This window comes from Epinephelus lanceolatus, chromosome 22 (genome assembly GCF_041903045.1).
Source record: "Epinephelus lanceolatus isolate andai-2023 chromosome 22, ASM4190304v1, whole genome shotgun sequence".
Lineage (NCBI taxonomy): Eukaryota > Metazoa > Chordata > Actinopteri > Perciformes > Serranidae > Epinephelus > Epinephelus lanceolatus.
Window position 1 is genome coordinate 20,472,311 of NC_135755.1, and position 20,774 is coordinate 20,493,084.

The 20,774-nt window shown below is 40.2% G+C and overlaps 1 protein-coding gene across 1 annotated transcript; it reads left to right on the forward strand.

The window, feature by feature from the left end:
- The first annotated feature begins 498 nt into the window (after positions 1-498).
- On the forward strand, positions 499-14,310 carry rasl11a (RAS-like, family 11, member A). Its single transcript, XM_033610422.2, has 8 exons — positions 499-898; positions 4,463-4,519; positions 4,681-4,763; positions 11,416-11,456; positions 11,536-11,665; positions 11,797-11,872; positions 12,317-12,393; positions 13,471-14,310. The coding sequence occupies exons 1-8, from the start codon at positions 733-735 to the stop codon at positions 13,615-13,617; spliced, it is 777 nt and encodes a 258-aa protein (XP_033466313.1). The 5' UTR covers positions 499-732; the 3' UTR covers positions 13,618-14,310.
- The last annotated feature ends 6,464 nt before the right edge of the window (positions 14,311-20,774 follow it).

Below are 20,774 nucleotides of genomic sequence, written 5' to 3' on the forward strand. Positions count from 1 at the left end.
TTTAATCCAGGCGCTAATGGGCTTCCATACCTTACAATGCACTGATGCGTTGATGCTCTCGTCTCTCTCTGCTTCATTAAAGCAGAATAAAATATTTACTGCCACCTACAGTCTCATCTTCATCTAATTTGCTTTACAGCTTTATTATTGCAAACCTTCATTTCCTTGTTTATTGGCCCCGGGATGTCTAATGATATGTGAGTCAGGCTGCAGAGAGCCCAGTTTGGACTGGTCTCATGGGAATATTAGAGGGGATGGTTCAGAGGCTCCCTCCTTCCCTCCTTCTGCTCTCTGTCCGCAGTCAGCAGCATCTGGAGTCGGTGTGAACGGGAATGCTTCTTTTGCAATTTATTATGCAGCTTATCTCAAAGCTGAGTTGTGATTTTAGTATTTAAGGGAGTGAAATGACGGAGGTTCGTTACTGAAAGATCCACGGAGGGGTTAAAAGTTTTTCTGAGCACTGAGTGGAGGAAAACTGTGAAGTGCAGCTGGAATACTTGGAAAATATTTGGGAATTCTGCACCTTTAACTCAAAGGAAAACGTACTTTTTTATGCAGGAATTATAAAGCACCAAGTGCAAACAACAGGATACCTGAGGAGCTCTCTTTGCTGTCTGTGCAGGAGCATAATGGGAATACTGGAGTGATTTTCCTCGGGGCGGACGGGGGTTCACCGGACACTGTGATTTTCCCACATAAAGCAGATCTGATCTGAGGGCAGAGGGGAGCTAAATGCGGCTGACTGCCAGTGACCCTGCACCGGGAACCATGAACAGCAGTAGCACCGGGTCTGGCAACTTTCTGCTGGTGCCCATACCGGAGTATCCCCTGCTGGACTGTGTGCCCAACAAGACGGTGAAGATTGTGGTGCTGGGGGCGAGCAACGTCGGGAAAACCGGTATGGATGGAGGGAAGAGCTGGGGAAGGGACAAATATAAAAGTCAGCTGAGTTAGGAAAGTGTGTCCGAACAATCTGAAACTGTGATGCAACAGATGGTTTGTAGGGATTAAACTGTTGGCACAGGATGTTTGGGATTTCATGCATCTCAGTAATATGTGACAGTAAATGAACCCCCTCATGATGCAGCTTGTTATTGCTATGGATGTCACTGTGATAGTATATTTGTGTAATAAGAGGAGGAATACCGAAGGAAAGTAGTATAAATGTTTGAACAACCAAACCTGAACGACAGGGGGCGACATTTTGCATTTATGTGTTAGAAAATTATTCATTATAATCAGTGGTGGAAGAAGTATTCAGATCCTAAGTAAAACAATATATTTTTTAAAAATACTTCAGTACAATTAAAAGTCCTGTATGCATGAATTTAGATGAATGAAAGTGCAAAAATATTATCTGCAAAATGCACTTGTGTGCAGAATGCAGAGTGTTATGATCATCATACTGCATTACACTTATAGATTATTATTATTATTAATGTGTTAGTTGTAAATGTTGCTGTGGAGCTAATTTTAAGTATTTTATACACTTTAGAGTATTGTAATTTAATTTGCAGCACACGTGTTAAATCTTAATTGTAATAGTAACATATTGTAATGGAGTAAACAGTATAATATTTCCCTCTGAAATGTCGTAGAGTAGAATTATATAAGGAGACATGAAATGGACACACTGTAAAACTTATTAGCCCCGGGCTTTTATTTGCTTAAATCACTGAAATCAACAGGCCTGTATTTGGGACAGGAATTTAATTCCATTCACACAAACCTGTTGCTCAGCAAAGATTGGGAAATACATATTGTTTATTTAAACCAGTATGATTATTACTTGTTTAAAAATTAGGTGACAGATAATATATCTTCTTGAGACGTCACATTTTGGGTTTACTTGACCGTATACTTCATTCTACTTATCTTAGACCTGCTGTCCTCGTTCGTGGACACTTTTTGTGCCATCTAGTGGTAGTAAGAGCACATTACACTCATACGTGTAAAAACAAGATGGCAGCCATCTCCGCCAAGTCAGTCTGCAGCTGATCCCGACACAAAAGTCGGCAAGGTCCAAAACCTGATCACGTTTTATGGTTGAAACTTGTTTATTTATGATTAATAATGTTTTTAGTTTGATATGGCAACTAATTGAACCAATTGTAGCAACAGTAACAAGCTAAGGTGCTGTTAAATAGGAAGCACTGGTTTGGAGACATTAGGACTTTATTATTGTCTCGTTTGAGGACATTGGGACTTAATTATGGTTGATAGAGTTTAGTTTTTAATACTTATCAGGTCATACTGATCCCAAATTGCTAGGAGAGATTAAAAACAGATATCAAAAAAAAGTTTGAGTCTCAGGATGATATAAAGAGACAGTAAATGGAAATACCATTAAACTTCAAGTATTAGCCCCGGCTTTTATTTGCTTAAATCACTGGCCTATATTTTGGACAGGCCTTTAATTCCTTTCATACAAACCTGTTCCTCAGCAAAGATGGGAGATACAAATTGTTTATTTAAACCAGTATGAATATAACTTGTAACAATAAAGTAACAAAATAAGGCATCAGATAATATATCAATTATGAATCATTTGTTTGATCTAGCTGTGACAGACAGCACACCAGGCTATCGAAGATTTCGCCACTCAGCATACCAACACACCACCATTTAATCCTGTTAAAACAATATTCACAACTTGGATTCATTTTCATGAAAAACCCTTTGATTGTTTCAATCTGAGGACCCATACGGACTAAAGGAAAATGAATAACTTACAGGGTAATCGAGGAATGGACACATAATTTGAGGTAGCCAACAACCTGCTTTTATACATCTGAAGAACCTCTGTAAAAAAAACAAAAAACAATGAACTGCTTGGCAACCAGACCAGGCGTCTCCTTTATGAAACAAAGCACAGGATCCATACTAAAAACATACATATGGACAAAAGCCAAAAATGGCGTTCGGCAAAAAATATTCAACAAATTCTACAACCAGGCTTCCACCTCACCATTTGCATCGCTACCTTCCTGTCTCCAAAATGTTCATCAGCATGGGTCAAAGTTTCTCCCATCAAGTTTGTTCTTATAGATCACAACTTTTGCATAGGAAGTGGCGTATGCCTCTGTCAGGACTCATTTTGTGCGTACGCATTGTTTATCAATGAGACCCCGGGAGTCTAATTGAGACAGGCATTATTTGTCAAAATGTGTAGCCACATCAGGCCAGTAAAAGGGACTGGCTGTTTAATTGGGACTAGTCTTTTAATTGTAGTTTTACGATACTCGAGTAAACTACAAGTACCTTAAAATTATACTTAAGCTCAGTACTTAAGTAAATATCTTTAGTTACTTTTCACCACTGAATGCAACCAACAGAAAGATCACATTGAGATTAAGATCTTGTTGTAGAAAGGGCGGTGGCCACCAGGCAGTACAGTGCAGAAACAGTTAAATTAGCCTACTAAAAGTGGCTAATTTGTCCAAATGGTGATAAGTGAGCGATTTGCAATTGGTAATAAACCTCAGGGAATTCTTAATGTTTAACAACGGAGCGCACACATTCATGTATAAAACACTTTAGTCCAACTAGACACAAATAGTTTTTCATTTAATGGTAAAAAATTAAGTAATTGTAGCTGTACTTTAGTTTTATGGTTTAGTTTACTCATTGCAGGGAGTACTATTCAGCCTGTGGACACAGTGTCTCTGGAGGGAGCTTTTTTTTAACAGTCGGAGAAAACAACCCTGATGATGTCATAGCGACATCATCAGGGTTGTGTCAGTTTGACCTCGGAGACAACAAATTGAAGTGGAAAGTTTCAAAGTGGAGGTGTAACATTAGAAAGACATGACAGGGAGGGAAGGGAGGGAGTTTAATTAAAAGTGCTGTCAAGTTGCATTATGGGAAATGTAGGATACAGGGTTTTTTGGTGGTTGATCCACACTAGGAACTAAAAGTGAGGATATCTCGGCCTGTGCTGCTCTGAATTTGCCTATTCTTCTTTTGAACTGTCTCTTGTGAGCTTTCTGACATTACTGCACTTTAATGTGAACAATCTGTGGTGTGATCCTTTAATGGGAAGAAAAGCTTCAACTCAAATGAAACTATCCTCCCACAGTCAGCAGGAGTCCACCCAGAATCCCTAAAAAACGAGAAAAACAAGAGAAAAACAAGAGATACATGAGACAATCATTTACCAGTACAAAGGTGATGCATGAGGGATTGCAACATCAGATCTGAGCACTGGTGAATCATTTTCTTACTTCAGACTTTGGGCCTGTTTATTTGGCTCGTCTCTCTCCTATAAAAGTCAAAAAACGTGTGTCACAGAAAAGAGAAGTTATTGCAACACCTGCAAATGTTTAAGTGTAATATAGGTCAGTAGGTTGCAGCAGGTTAGGGGGGGTTCTTATACATGTTTTTTATTCCAAGTACAAGAAGTTTAAGATGAAACAGCAGATACTGATTTTGTACTTCATGCAGAGTTTTGATTCCTTTTCAGCTTTGATCGTCAGGTTTCTGACCAAGAGGTTCATCGGAGACTATGAAGCAAACACTGGTGAGTTCCAGCCCATCTTGTCTGCAATAAAACGAGAAACATTTGGCAAAATAAGCAGCAGCAACAAATGCACTTAGTGACTGATTTCCCTCTGCAGAAGTCCCCACTATTGATCCATTCATCCGTCCATTCATTCATCCTGTCGCTTTCATTCTCCACAGGAGCACTCTACTCCAGAAAGGTCACACTGGATGGGGAGGAAGTGTCGCTTCAGATCCAGGATACTCCCTGTGTCGCTCTCCAGGTAACTGATGGAGGCAGAGAGACGGCAGCCATGTTTCCATCCCAGAGTTTTAATGTGCATTAGGAACAGAACGTCTGGATGGACACAGCTGAGTGTAAACAACCTCAGCTTGAGCTGGTTGTTGCTTCAGTTAATGGAGACGTGATGTGCCACACTGGTGATGGAAACACATTTGTCGCATAAATTATGACAGGAGTCCATTGATTTCTCTTTGTAGAAGACTTAAGACAACTGCATCCTTTTCTTCTTCTTCAATTGGCATCTATCTTGAAGCAGAAAATTCAGTTGAAATTCTCACAAGATTCTTAATTCTTTATCCTTGGCAACATGTTTGATGCTGAGAGCTCATTACTGTGTTGTTTTTGTACTGAGCTGCTCAAACATCATTTAACAACTGTGCCAAAATGTTCCTTCCCTAACAAAATGTTGTCCTCAGTGTGTTGTTAGTCAACAACTGCACAAGGAAATAATGACAGAGAGGAAGAAAAGCGTAATAGGTTTAGGGTCACAGTGTTAACTTCCTTGCGGGATGACTAAGACGGTTGTGGTCTCAACACTGAGGAATGGCAGGCCAACAACAGGCATTTGAAATTGTTTGGTGATTTAATTAGACCTAGAGTTTGTGTGCACCATGGGACTATGCAAGAGTTTGAAAAGGTTAGCTCTGAAAGAATTTGCTTTTTAGCATAAAACCTTTTCTTTTCTCTCGAGTTGTGTCTGTCAGTGTGCACAAGTTAGATTTATGTGTGTGATTTACCTGATTTGTTGGTGGATGATCAGTAACACCAGATATCATTTCAGCTAATATGATTTTAGACAGTCAGCAGCCCATTTATCGCATCAGCTTTTGAAACTTCAGAGTAAAATCAATTCATTTCAGTGGAATCATCATCATCGGCTTTCGCATAGATTTCAGTTTGGTCAATTTCAAATCTTCTCTGCTTCAACCAAACGGTTTTTACAGAGCTGACCTTCCAGGGAACACTATGTAGCTTTCAGGTAGTAGTTTACGCCATCCATGTTTATTTGGGAGCATATCTATGTTTCCCAGGTTCTATGTTCCCCACTTAACCCTGCAAAAAAGGTTCTATGTTCCCTGCTTACACAAAAAAGGTTCTATGTTTCCCAGGTTCAACCGCTCAACCAAGCGGGAAACATAGAACCCTTTTTGTGTAAGCAGGGAACATAGAAGCTTTTTTGCAGGGTTAAGTGGGGAACATAGAACCCGGGAAACATAGAACCCTAGGCTAGTGTGATGGCAGTTAGCTCGTTAGCTAATATCTCTAGCTAGCTCTGTGTGTTGCCACTATACCACTATATATGTTACTACCAAGCTTCTAGCACCACCTATGTTCGCTTCATTCAACTCCAACACCCTGAGGCCCTGATCACAAAGAAAGCGTTTCAGCAGCTGGAGGTGCTTTTTTGTAATTGTTTTTAATAAGAATGAAACTTTTTGCTCGTGGTTTTTGCGTTGTGACACGCCTTGGGTTTCTGCACTCGAGGTGCCTGGCGTTTTTGCCGGCTCTGAACCCCTCGAGTTGAAAAAACTTCAACTTAGAGCGGAAAAACATCCCATGTCATATATTTTTCATCATCTTTTTTTCCCATTGTCCAATCAGATGATTTGAGAGGCAGCTGGCCTTCTGTGATGGTCATGACAACCAGTTAACAGCTGGTAAACAATGGAGGAGAAACTGGTGGTAGTGGTTGCTGGATACCCAGAGCTATACGGCCTGGCGATAGACAACAGGTTGTCAAACTGCCCCTGAGTCATCCTAAAATATGCCTAGAAACGGCCATCACGGAGAAGCTCCTGGACCAACTGGTGGTACTCCCCATGATACACCCTCTTTATTAGGGTCTCATGTACCCACACAGATCTCTGTTTCCCTGTGCCCAACAAACTATTTACTGACAGCCTCTCACCCTCAACCAGAGCTACAGCAAGTACCTTCTGCCTGTCCGAATTACCAACATAATTTCGGGGAATACAATTACAGTTACAGTGTGACGTAACGCGTTACTACCCAAAATAAACTGTTGATTTTTCATTTTTCATTCATCCACACCGCTCCACTTCCACCAGTACACTACCAGAAAAAACATCGCCCGAAGGTTGATGTGTGTTGTCATGTCACTACAGACTTCATCATAGAAGGGTGCCGGTGCAGCACTGTGTGTTATCGTGTTCATTGTGTTTCCATTAATATAACGACGTACAATGTTTCCTGTTCTGCTTTTGCGTCCTAAGACTGCCTGAAAGTAGCGGGTATAGGGAGCTGGCCTCCAGTTCTTTTTTTACCTTGTAAAGTAACTTATTACTTTCAAATGAAGGTAACTAGTAATATGGAATATATTACATTTTGATAGTAACTAGCCCAACACTGATTGTGGGTGGCACTAGTTGGGTTTCCAATCAAATGTAGCACAAATTTTAACCAAATATTGGAAGTTGGTTCATTATGATAAGCAGTAGGTGGCGCTAATTCTCTGGTCAGTAGCCTGCAGATGAAGAGGGCACAACGAGATAATAAAACAGCATCAGTCAAACGTCAAACAAAGGAAAACGATGGATGTATAATAATAGATATATTACAAGTAATATTACAGCTATGTGTGTTTGGAAGATTTCTGCTGCTTGCAGTGGCCGATGCAATGACGGTACGTTATTTATAAGCTGAATCTGTTTCCCTTGCACTTAGCTGCATTTACCCTTTATCGAAACGCCAACTTCATTTCAAGACTTTATTCATCGTTTCCCATCAAGTTATTTATGCGCAATACTGAAAATGCTAATGAAAAGAAGTGGATGGAAACACACCAACTGTGGCACAAACATCCAAACAAAACATTATCTTTAAGATGCGTTCACCATTAAAATGTGGTATATTTCTATTCTTAGTAATCTCTAGAAACAGATATCTGCATATGCATGTGGTATCTATTGACAACAGGAAAGGATTTTGGTATTGGAGCTGTGGAGAGGCGGAACACATGGGCCAAAATGCAATCTATGAATTAACTGGCTGTCATCTGGTGACAGCTTGGCTTTTTAGTTTTTTAAAATGTATCTGCAGTCATATGCATGGGTGCAGATCCCGGGGGGGACGGGGGAGACATGTCCCCCCCAAATTCCGAAAAACACAAATTGTCCCCCCAAATTCTAAATAGCTTAAATGATTGAAACTGAACAAATGTATACAGTAGTCCTATATACTGGGAGAAAGGGAAGATGATGAGGAGAAATGGGAATCCGTGAGAGGTGAGAGATGAGAACGTGAGTGGACATAACATGCCTGAGACCCTGAAACTAGAAGTAGCATTAACTAACAGCGAAGCAGTGAAAAGGAGGGTGATGGCTGGTTCCATGTACTACTGGCTGTTTAAGAGAAATAAACAGTAAAGGTAAGCATATGATTCTCTTTGTAGTGCTTTTTGAATGACTTGGTGATGGTGATGAGCCTCTATGAAATCGTGAAATATGCTGGCAATCTCAAGCGCTCTGTGGGCATGATTTGCACGCGTGCAATTAAAAAAAAATCACAAATGATTGTGTCCCCCCCAAACTTGTCATCAGATCTGCACCCATGGTCATATGCATATATCTGTTAATAGACAGAGATTAGCCCCAACGATTGGCATACAGAGGAGGAAGTCTCAGCTCATTTATCCACTGGCTACAGCCCAAAATATTGACCCTCGTCCCCAGAGGCTCATCATTGTCAGGCCGAAGGCAGAGGGGTTCCGAGACTCTATTTTTAGTAATTGGCTGACTCCATATCACAAGTCAAGCATAAATTTTGCATTTACATTTTATCTTTATTAACAAATGGTGTTAAAATGGTGAAAAAGTCTTTGTTCGATGTCATTGTTTAACGTTCTACCTAAAAGTTCAGCTCATTAAAGATGTTAAAAAAACTGCCACTTTATCTCAAAAGCAATTTCAGGAATGTATTTGAAGTGAGAGGAAGAGATCTTGGGACCATGTCTTTGAATATAATGAGTGCAACGTGCCACATGGCTCACCCTGCTCCACACCGCCAGTCTGTTTACAAAACCAGGCCTCAGAGCTGCTCATTTCCTCCAGCGGGGGAAGATAACAGAGGGTGAGGAAGTCCCTACTGGCAGGATGGAGGCTGATGGTGACCAGCTTCTAGAGATTAGACAGAAATAATTGGTGTGTGGAGGCAGAGAGGTCGAGAAGTTACTGAGCTTCTGAAGGATTCTTTAAGGGGATTTTCAGACAGAAAACTGAACTCATCTTCAACTCTTAATTACAGATAATGTGTTTTGGACCCAGTGTGTGTAAGGAGTCGCCCAACCTGAAGTCTAGTTGTTGCTGAACTGCCAGCTGGGTGGTCTGGTGGGTTGGGAGTCATAAGTTCAAACTCTGAACCAGCTGGTGTGTGTCCATAAACAGCCATTTGTCTTGGCAATGTGCCTTTTTAGTAAAATCACCACCTGCTAACTGACTTTAAGCTGCTCAGGATGATGCATCTAAATGATTCTGGATAATTAGGGACACTTTAGCTGTCGTTTTTCAAGTTAAGGTATCAAAAACCTGTTGGTTGCAGTTAGGAAAAGATTATCTGGTCTGGTCTAATGTCTGGTGTCGCACTCGGAGACTCTATACATCCATTAATCCACTGGGATCTCACTGGGAACGCACCAAACATCACACCACTTCCTGCTTCGCCACTGAAAGTAATTTTAAAGCAGTTAAACAAAATGACAGATGGTTTTCTGCTGAGCAGTTTCCACTATCTCTTGCTGCTGCTGTAACTCAGAGGAATGAGGAAGTGTTTTAAAATAAGAAGCCACTTCAGCCAGTTTCCATTCTCAACAATGCAGTATCTTCAAAGCATTTCATTCAACTGATAAGAAACTATTACTGTAGACGACTGACAGGTAACTTAATTGATATTTAAAGTTACTTATTAAAGTAAAAAAGGCAAACATTTGTTTGCTGCAGCTTCTCAAATGTGAGAATTTGCTGCTTTTCTCTGTTTTATATCACTGTTGGTTTAATATCTTTAGTTTTTGGAATTCCCTCAACCTTGCCAGGGCCTAGATCTCCCTGCTCATTCACATCATCCAATCAATTAATCAATCAGTTTATTTGTTACATAAAATCATAGCTGTTGCTCAAACTACAGATGCTCGAACTACTGATTGTACTTCCTAATTTTTGTATGCTCAGACACAAAGAGTATAGATCCTTTTAGGGCTGACATCATGATGACGTAATTTATTTGCTGGAGGCAAAACACGACTCTCCACCACAGGGCTGTAGGCTACATAGGAGTCTTAAAATGTCGTCTTGTTGTGTTATTGGGAGCCAGAATAGAAGGAGTCATGGCTCAAAACCTTTTATTGTTAACCATACCGCCCGTCAACAAAAACAAAGACAACTATTTTTAAATGTGATAAGACGAAAGGACTGGACGGAGGCGATCATCAAAAATGCTCACATGTGCAGCGCACGCTTCATATCAGCTTAGGGAAAAAGTATTTCCTGTTGTAGGGATGAATAACGTTATGTGTATTAAGGGTTATCATGTCCACCTCATCAGAAACTGGGGAGGTATTAAGAGGAATGTTGGATTTCTCTGTAATGCTAGCTTTTCAGCGCATTAGCTAACATTAGCTTCAATAGTAAAACAAACTGGAAGAAACCATTCAAGTATCGATTTCCTTTGTAAGATTGAAGTCAACCACAAAGCTTCCTCTCACATCATCCATCCACTGAGTGAGAGCATACGGGTCGGCCAGTCTGGTCCTGTATTTATCCATGTATGTATCCATTTGTAAATTCAGTCTGGTGCTCTACACTAAAATGAGTGTCCTGTTGATCAAAGAAACAGAGCATTATCTAACAAATGGTTAAGTTAATCACACATTGCGGTGCTCTGGATAACCGAACAGTACATTCCGACAGCGCTCTGAATTTATGAACGGTCCAGTTTGTGCCAGCACTCAGAATGAATATTTCTGAAAGTACCACTCGCGTCATCTTCCTCCATTGTGTAAAACAAACCAAGACAACTTGCTAGCTAGGACTGGCTAATGTCTGTGGAGAATCGTTTTGCCTCCAGCTAAGCCTCACCCACCAAAAAAGTCATACTGTTTCCTAACAGCAAAAGGATCTATAGAGGTGGATCGAGAGAGAGATCCACCCCTCTTTGTCTCTCTCAGACTCAGACCAAACTGTAAACTCGGAAGTGCTGATCAAATTTAAACCAAGATTTTGTTACCGTGTTCTTGCCTAAAATATTTCCAGAAACATATTTTAGTGCCCTGTTCAGCTGTAATATAAGAGTTTGTGAACAGGAAGTGGGCGCCATACTGTTTACTGTATTGTGAAAAATGGAGGCTGAAAAAAATTAGGTTAAACAGTAAAACTTAGCAGTGCCGATCAAATATAAACCAAAATTCTGTTACTGTTATTCTAGTAGTTGTAGCTTTTCTATCTGTTGAGCAAAAGCAAACACCACAGCACTTTTAGTCTTTTCTCAGGTTGTATAGCACCAATTTCAACTGCATAGAACCGTCCAGTTTTATGAAAAGACCATCTTTCCACCAGCGAAATACTTCTTTAAACTCTTTGATATTTTATACACTTCTACATTGTTCTGTTTTATTTTCTCAGGATGATGCTGAGGGTCTGTACTGCCAGGAGCAGATCAACAGGTCAGACTTATTTACCTAAATATGAATTAAACTAATAAAGTAATATCCCGTAATAACTGTACCACAGCTGCACTTCCAGGTCAATCTACTGGGCAGACGGTTACGTGCTGGTTTTCTCCATCACGGACCACAACAGCTACCGGACTATCCAGCCGCTGTACCAACACGTCAGACGTATACACCCCTCTGGAAACATTCCTGTCATACTGGTCAGTGGGATGAGACATCCCGTTTGTAAAAGTACAACATGCTGTGATGTAATCTAGAACAGACAATAACACCTACTAACCCTAATCCCCATCCCAATCTAATCTATCCTGTAATCTGTAATCTGCTGCAGGTTGGCAACAAGAGCGACCTGCTCAGAGCCCGACAGGTGCCAGCGGACGAAGGCGAGACGTTAGCAGCTTCACTAGGTGGGGCATCCTCCTCCTCCTCCTCCTCCTCCTCCTCGTTCTTCTTCTCTTATTGTTTTGACAAAAATTAAAGACCACGATAATTTGTACTTTTCAAGTTAAATTCTTTATAACATGAGATGCGTTTCAGGGCCCTAAAATTAGGTGTTTTGAGCACTAGTTGTCTGTCTTTACCTTACCTTCATTGAACTCCATGAAATTCCAATGGTTGCAGATGCTTTGTTTTCATACAGAAACTTGATCACAGCGCTGCAAATGGAGCTCGGACAGAAGACAGAATTTCCCACAATAGGCAATTTGTAAAAGAGCTCTGAATGCACCGCCCAATTATAACACACACATCTGTCTCCATGTAAACTATATCTTTCATGCTGCCTAATGAACAAGGAATGCCGAGTGTTATCCGGAAGATAAAACTGATCTGAGAACTGCTTCTTCTCACAGGAGGAGTTTACTTTGAGGCCTCGGCAAGAGAGAACCACGAGGGAGTGCACACCGCCTTTCTACATCTCTGTCAGGAGGTGGGACCTTTTGATGTTGTTGTCTATTTATTGGTTTGTTAATCTGCCAGTTAAGGATGAGAATAGGCAGTTGTAGCTTATTCGTTTTCTCATGAAGGCATTTATAGGCACATATCAGGATCTTATTCACTTTAAATCCAGGAAACTTTAATGGATTATAACTTCCTGTGGGAACCATGATTACAGGATATTTCCCACTGATGCCCAGAGTCACCAAAAGAATACAGAAATACCATGTTTGTCTTTTGGTCAGACGGAGCTATACCAGCCCACATTGGTCTGTTCTGTATATTTGTTTTTCTGGTGGGGCATTACAGAGTTTTTGCCCAGAGGCTCATTACATCAGAGTGTGTTTAGACTGTTTCCTTTTCTGGTGCTCAAGAGAGCAGATTTTTAAACCTAAGTTCTGTTGAATGTCGAACATCATTTAAGTGATTAGGCGCTTTGAAATTGCAGTCAATATGTTTTTATTAACAATAGAACAAGACTGTGCAGTCCCCCTCAGCTGTTTAGCATCTTTCAGCTCAACTCTGGTATCCAACCGCTGCAGGCAGCTGTTTGCAGCAAAAAAAGGTCTGATAAGCCAACTGTTACACGACCTCCTTAGCATCAAGCAGAAGATACACAAAGCTGGTGAACAAACGAAGCATTTGGTGGCTAAAGAGCCGCATATTTCCCTCAGGAGATGGAGGAGACCAAAAACAGAGCAAAAAGGAGGGTTCAAAATTGGAGGTATATTCATCAGGTGCCCCAAAACATGACTTAAAATGACTGAAATTGTTGTCACTGGATGTGATGGATGTGTTGTCCAAAAATAACCCTACCCCAGGGTTTGAATCTCCCACCCTGGGTTTGAACCAGGAACCCTCTTGCTGTGGAGCATCAATGCTAACCACTGTGCCGCCACAAAAAACAACTACAGACATAAATTAGAAATACATTAAATTAAGAGTAAAGTAGAAAAAAAAATATACAAAGACAGGTCTTATCAAGTGTGTGTTTGGCTGTTTGAGCAAAGTAAACTTGGTCCCAGGTCTGGCTTTATTTCAGCGAGTCACTGTGTCGTCTGTGTTTCAGGTGATCCGGGCATTGGGAGGAGGCAACGGGGAGAAACGAAGAGGAGGCCTCCACCTGGCCAGACCCAAATCTCCCAACATGCAGGAGCTGAAGAGGAGGTTCAGGCAGGTCCTCTCCTCCAAAGTCAAGTCCTCAACAACTCTCTGATCGTAGGATGAAACTAAAAACATCAAGATAAGAGAGCTTCCATGGAGATAAAAAGATTCTGCTCCTTTGCTGATGGAAGGCTGAAGAAAAATGGAAGAGGTCTCGATATGGAGGACTTTAAAGTTTGGGAACTGAAGCTGTTCTGTGGTGACTGAAGCATTTTAACTTTGTCGTCTTCAGATGGATAAAGATGTGAGACTGAATGGAGGTTTCTGCAGGCTAAGCTCTTCTCTGCGTTTTGGACGGAGCTCATGGTTAACATGACCTCTACCCAGGATGCTGTTCAGAATTAACATGTCACAGACTGCAAAACAAACAGCTCGTGTTGTCACAAACTTGTTTACCACGAAGGCAGTGAGCGTGTCGGTCCACTGACTGGGTCACTGTAAACTAAGCCGTGTCTCAGTTTTCTTGAGGCTGAAAAATCACTCTTAATACATTGTGACAAAGGGAATTTAACACGTTTTACACCTGAGAAGACAATTTAAAGAAAAAACTGTTGTTTCTAATGTCCTGTCATATAACACTGAGTCTCATTTTACCCCCTCTTGTTACAGTTTCCTTTACTTTGATTTTAATTGGGATTTTTTTTGCAACTAAACACTCAAAAGACTCATTTTTTTATTTGGTTCAAGATGAGAGTAATGCCAGATTTCAACTTTGCCGAAACCAAATAAATGAAATGCAAGTCTCCATCCTGTCTGTTGCAGACTTATTAAGATAGTAGTCAGAACAGAAACAGGAAATGACCCCGAAACGCAAGGTTCAAGGTTTTCACTGAGACAAAACGTCGGTATTTGACAGCCGGAAGGGAAGCCTCGCAAAACAAAGTGAGGACAAACGCTGATATTTATGGAAGTCAGTGCCAGTTTGCCAATAATAAAATGTAATAATTTAATCAAATTTTATTTTGCATTTGTGAATAATGTATGACAGAATTCACAGTTAGAATTTAAAATCCAATTTTGAAAATACATAATTACTGCCAAAATAAAAATGTAAATGGAACTTGCATATTGATAACAAAATTTTATGTAAAATTTATATTTCATTTGCACTTTAAAGTTGCGTATAATATGTAGCCTAAACTTCAAATTGGCACTTAACTGCTGCACTTAAATTTAAATAATGTTCTTTTCAATCATTTATTGTGAAAATTAAAGTTTTTATTATGTCAGGATACCTTGTACCATCAGAACTTGATAAAGTTTTCTTCAGTATCAAAGTAATCCAGAGATAGCAATAGCTGTCTGTACATTGAATTTGCACTGCAAGCAGGAAATGCCAATAGCTAATTCAGCATACTTTTAAAGGTGCCATCTTTTCAGAATATAACAAATATATGCTAAAAAAAACACAGATGTCAACATTTTTTTAAGTGCCCAATTTTGAAAACCTCTGTCATTATTAAACTCACCATAAAAATGGCCATTTCCATTTTATTTTCATTCAAAATTCGCTTAAATATTTTTTAGACATTTTTTTTTACAGCATGAAATTAAAAATGTTATTTTAATTTTGGATTTTCATTTGTCACACAACATGCACACACACTATTCAGCAATTATTATATTGGCAGCCATAGACTTCTTTATTCAGCTGTTCATTGTGTTTCAACTGATGTTTTGACATTAATGTTTTGCAAGAGTTACAGGGGCTGCCATTAGCGTTAATTTTAAACCTCCAAATTCATCACCAGAATCTCCAAAACACGGTGTACTTATGAATCCATGTGTCTCATTTACGAGCCCTAGATTGCCTGTAATTGTGACAACATAAACTTTTCCACTATAGATCAGCCTGAACAATCCAAACTCAAGGTGTGAAAGCCCCATTAATGGCTCGCGGTCTGAGAAGTATTTCATTTCTGTTGTTTCTTTAGAGGAAGGTGTTAGTGTTCTGTGGAGTTCATGTTGCTCCTGAGGCCTTTTCTTTCTTGAGAGAAGGAATTTCTGGGCGAGTCACAGTTTCTTGGTACTAAGAGATGTTGCGTTTGCTGTAAAGAAAGAAGTCCAGAGTTTAATTGTTGTGTTCAAGGGTCAAGATCCTAAATTGAAGATGGAATTGATAAAATAGAGTCACTGCTATCTGTAAAGATTTGGGAATAGGTTCAAGTATGTAAAAGGAAGTTGGGAAGTGTGTTTGTGAGTGTGTGTTTTCCGCTGTTCTCATGACCTCTCCTCTTACTGACACACACAAAATTCCCAGTAAAGAGAAAATTCCGCAGCATCTGGAATTTCTTCCTCGGTCACTGAACTGCCACTCTAACCCTTTTTACACACACAAACACACACTTTAGAGATTGTCTTCTGACCCTGACTTGTGACCCTTTTTGCCCTCTGACCTTTAAAAGCAGCAGGGCTCCATCAAGAGTCTGGAAAAAAGCTGAGATAAGGCCACTTGTCTAGCTCACTGCGTATCAAGGCAAAAATCCTGAGATGCCATTTGATGAATGCAAAGATAGAAGTGACGTGTGTGATAAACTTAGATTTTTTTCCCATAATTTTCAGTTACTTTAAGTCTAATTTTTCTCGTGTTTTCTTTTAAGACATCAACTTTACTTCCCACACACACACACACGCACACACACACACACACACACACACACACACACCATGTTTCTCTTTAAAGACCTCTTTCCTGTGTGCCACTGGATCAAGTGCTCCTGCATTCTCAAATGAATAAGTGAGGATTTCCTCCCCTTTTTTCCTCGAAGAAGCACAACACGGACATTAAATGTGAGTTTAATTTGATAAATGAGGAGTTAATGTGACATTTATGAGGCCAGATTTAGAAAATGGAGCCTCCACTAAGTGTTCCCTTTTTCGGTAAGGAGAAAAGGAGCTGAGGGGAACTTCTGGGTTCTGTTTCGAGAATAAGAAAATCAAAATAACACTGACATTGTCAGTATGTCTGGTTTTGAGGCATAATCCTACTCAACAGCATGTCATGTCATCTAGACATGACATGCTGTTGAGGCCAAGAACATCAAATCATGAGAAAGAAATACACAGCTCACATCCATGCAGGGATTTAATTAAAGGCTTTTGGTTTTTACTACGGTAAATGTTTGACAAGAAGGACAGAGCTCATAATGACATCAGATAGAGCACACGTGCTTATTCGTTCAAGTACTCGTGGGAAATGTGGTTCACAACTGTAGTTACAAAAGGCCGCATACAAAAGACACTTCACAGATAAAACACACCACAAAAACGAACCTAAATTACCAAATCCAGTCTGTAGTAGTGTGATAATTTGGGACCAGACTGCAAAACTGTGAAAGGTGCTGCTGGGATTTGATCACATATTTGCACTGGAAGTTAAAGTACTTAATGTTCTCTGATACCAGCTTGAGTTGGCAGATTGTTCTGCTTGTACAGAAATGTGAGCAGTACATCCAGGACAGTATTTCAGGCAGAGTTACAAATATTTTCAAATCACTGGAGTCCACGGAAACACACACACCCACACACGTCAGTTAGCAAACCAGTAGCATATGGAAGTCATTCATTTTTCCAGGTAAGACATAGCACATAGTGGACTTTCCACATGTGTCACAAGAGATGCGCCACATGTGATTTTTCCACCCTCCATCCAAGTTCATATTCCAGTGCCTTTGCCCTCTTACATTGCTGCTTTAAATGGCCCTCATAGCATTTAGTATTAAATTGAAAGCCTTTACTGCAAGCTGTTGGAACACACTGCTTTATCAATGTAGAACTGCAGAGAAGAACATAAGGTGTGCATCAGTATCTGCCCCTGTGCTCACCTAATTTCTTGTGTCCCAAAAAGAAAATCATTCCAATACTGAAGAGTACAAACAAGAAAAAGAAGCCAACTTCTCTGACAGAGTCTGTTGACTCTGGACATGAACAGACTGCTTTCTTTAATTTTGTGGGCATAATTAAAACACCAGTATGTCCTCATTTTCAATCTAATAACAGCTACTTAAAGCTGGAATCCATTATTTGTTGGTGGTGCAAATATAAACTTGCGTCATCTGCATAGCTGAGTATACTTGTTTGTGCCTTAAAGAAGTATTTCACTGCTTCTGAAATTGGTGCTACATCATTAGAGAAAACAAAGAAAAAGGGCTGTGGCATTTGCTTTGTCTCAAGAGGTAGAACACCTACAACTACCAGAGTGCAACACCAATAAATGTTCCCAGTGATGGGTGACGTAATGTATGCTTGCCCATTTTGGCACAGAAAACAATATGGCAGCTGGCTGGTAACAAACAATCTCATATTATAGTTAAAACAGTCAGCTAAAATATGTTTCTGGAAACATTTTAGGAAAGAAATAGGCAACACAGTAACGTAATCTTGGTTCATATTTGATCAACACCACTTAGTTTTACCATTTGATCCGAGATTGACAGAGATCAAGAGAGGGGCGGTTCTTTCCCACACTTTGTTTCTATACTCTTTAGCCCCTTTTACACTGCCAGATTTTCCGCAAATGTTGGGCCGTTTTGCCGGCAAGCTGTGAGCGTTTAAACACACAGAGCCGGATTGGCGAATTGATCTGAGGTGCCCAATTTTCTGCCTTGTAGGGTAGTCATATTGGCGGAACCCTTTTAGTTTAAAAAGAGCAAGGCAGCCTTCTGCAACAGGAGGGGCTGTTGAAGACTTGTGGGAGGAGCTGTTGATGACGCTGCATGTGCGACCCACTGGTGGTGGATAAACAGGAAACAGTTGATAGCAGAAATTAGCGAGCAGCTAGTAGCAAGAGGGAAACACAAACCTGACAGACACTGTAAAGATGAGTAACTGGGGAGACAAGAAATTGCGCGCCCTCCTTGCCCTCACAAACGAAGAGGCTATTAACCGGGAGATGACAGGAACAGTAAGGAACAGGCCAACTTACGAGAGAATCGCCGAAGGACTGACTCCCACATCACTGTTTACGTCACGCGCTGAGCTAAACGTTTTGTTACTTGCTCACGACCCCCATTGCCGCACTCCCTGATTTTGTTGTTATACTGCCAATGCTGAAAAAAAGACTGATTGGCTTTCCTGCAAATTTGCACAATTCCTATCTAAAAAGGGCTTTTGTGTCCGTGGTGTCAGGCACACAGAAATGAAGAAGTACAATCTGTAGTTTGAGCAACAGCCCTAAAGCCAGCGAAAAGAGCTGAGAGATGAGCAGGGAGATCTGGGTGCTGGTTAGATGAAGCAAAGTGTACTACTGTTCATTTGCACACACCAACATTGTTGTGATACAGAGCTGGTTGAAAACAGGCAAACTATCCCTTTAAGGGGTTATGGCAACATGCACCCGCTCAAAAATTCTATACATATCAAACCCATATGTCAAAACAGCAACTGTACTACATGAAGACAGCAAGATCTCTGATTGGTCAGCTTGGGCTGCTTGTGTTTTTCTACAATTTCCTGATGCTGGTAGAGATTGTTGTCAGTAAAGACAAGGTTAAGTAAGCTTAAGAAAAGCTTGCTTAATGTTATCTTCTACTTTTCAGAAATACATATCTTGCAAGCAATGATCTAGGTAGCTTGGACGATGGTACATGCATAAAAACAGCTTTTCTAGGCTCTCAAGTAAAGTTTTATATTTATTATTCCGTCATGGTTTAAAATCTCATAATGAAAAGAGTAATAACTGACCTTGCCTGCAGGCCGAGGAGTCCTTTCAACAGTTATTCAGACATCTCTTCTATAGTGGTGGTCTATGGGAAAACAGTCAGTGTGCTTTAGTCAGTTTTCTTTCAGTGTAAAAGTAGACACAATCTAAACATGGTAAATGCTAACATGCTAAAAAGGTAATGGACTAGCATAGATGAAGTCAGCTTTTCAAAGGCAAAACACCCCAAGCAACCAAATACAAACATGTGGGTGTTCTGGTGACCACTATGGGAAAGCACTTTATCAACAACAGCAGTGTGGAGGACATAAGCCAGCTGTGTGTGTGTGTGTGTGTGTGTGTGTGTGTGTGTGTGTGTGTGTGTGTGTGTGTGTGTGTGATGCCTTATTCTGTTATCTCTAGGAGGCGGCAGGAAGTTAACGTCCCATTTGGGATGAAGTCAAGACCCCAGACCTAAGAAGATCTAAGACTTATGAAAGTAAAACAAAATATCAAAAGTGAAAGAGAAGAGAGAGTGGATCATTATGTAAACCCCCTCCCTAGTAAAGGGTTGAAAGAAGCAGGGGGGGGAGGAGAGACAGAAGATAGCGGGTGTTGAAGGGAGACAAAGTCAGACAGATAAAAATGAGACATAAGATTATCAGCTTGTTTGTGCAGACATTAAACAAATGAACATGTCAGCTTTCAGCAACGCTTTCAACACGAGATGCTAAATGAGTGACATCTAAATGCTGCTGTGAATGGCCAACACTGCTTTTTGATGATAAAAATCAAGAACATTAATGCTTAATTATTGTTATCTGCAAAGGAAAACTAGGGTTTTTGAAATAATATTTTTAGGCTGGTGACATTCTCAGAGCTGCAGACTCAAAAAATGCATTGATATTTACATTTGAATTTTTGGGGGGCAGGGAGCATTTTCCAAGCCTTATTAGACAGTGTAAACCATTATGTGGTTGCCAACAGGTTTATTGACAAAAAAAAATAGTGAAGCTGAAAAGAAAACAACAACATAATCAAAAATATGTAGGTTTAATTATTACAAATAGCCAAATAAAAGGTGTGACATTTATTGTTTTAACCCTAATGACTTTAAGCTACATATTTGGGTATTAATACACCCTTTTGGATTACACAAACATCACTGAACGTCAACCAATAAACATTTCTCACTTACAAAACTAACAATAGCAACACCTTGAGCCAAACAATGAGACATAAATAGTGAAAAAAACGCTCATCAGCATTACATACCAACAATGACAAAGATGTGTACAGATGCCGCTGATTTACACCGATTTCCATGGCATGTGCAGCCACTTTCCTGTGGTGCTTAAAGGAGCCACTAGGTGGCATTAGTGCTTGTAGAGCACTTAGACTTACTTAACGCTTTACAATGACAGGCAGGCCTTGTAAAGACTCACAGTTTGAATATTTGATTTTGGGCAAGAGACTTCCAACTGGCTTGAATTAGAATATCAAGACTTGTGACTTGACCCGAAAGACTTAAAAAAAAACTAATTATCTCATGTGGTGGCCCCACTGTCAGG

Bases quoted from the DNA above. Each gene is read 5' to 3' on its own strand.
- rasl11a (XM_033610422.2), top strand. From the start codon at position 733: ATGCGGCTGACTGCCAGTGACCCTGCACCGGGAACCATGAACAGCAGT. The intron at 899-4,462 runs GTATGGATGGAG...ATTCCTTTTCAG, and splicing joins GAGCAACGTCGGGAAAACCG to CTTTGATCGTCAGGTTTCTG. The intron at 11,666-11,796 runs GTCAGTGGGATG...AATCTGCTGCAG, and splicing joins GAAACATTCCTGTCATACTG to GTTGGCAACAAGAGCGACCT.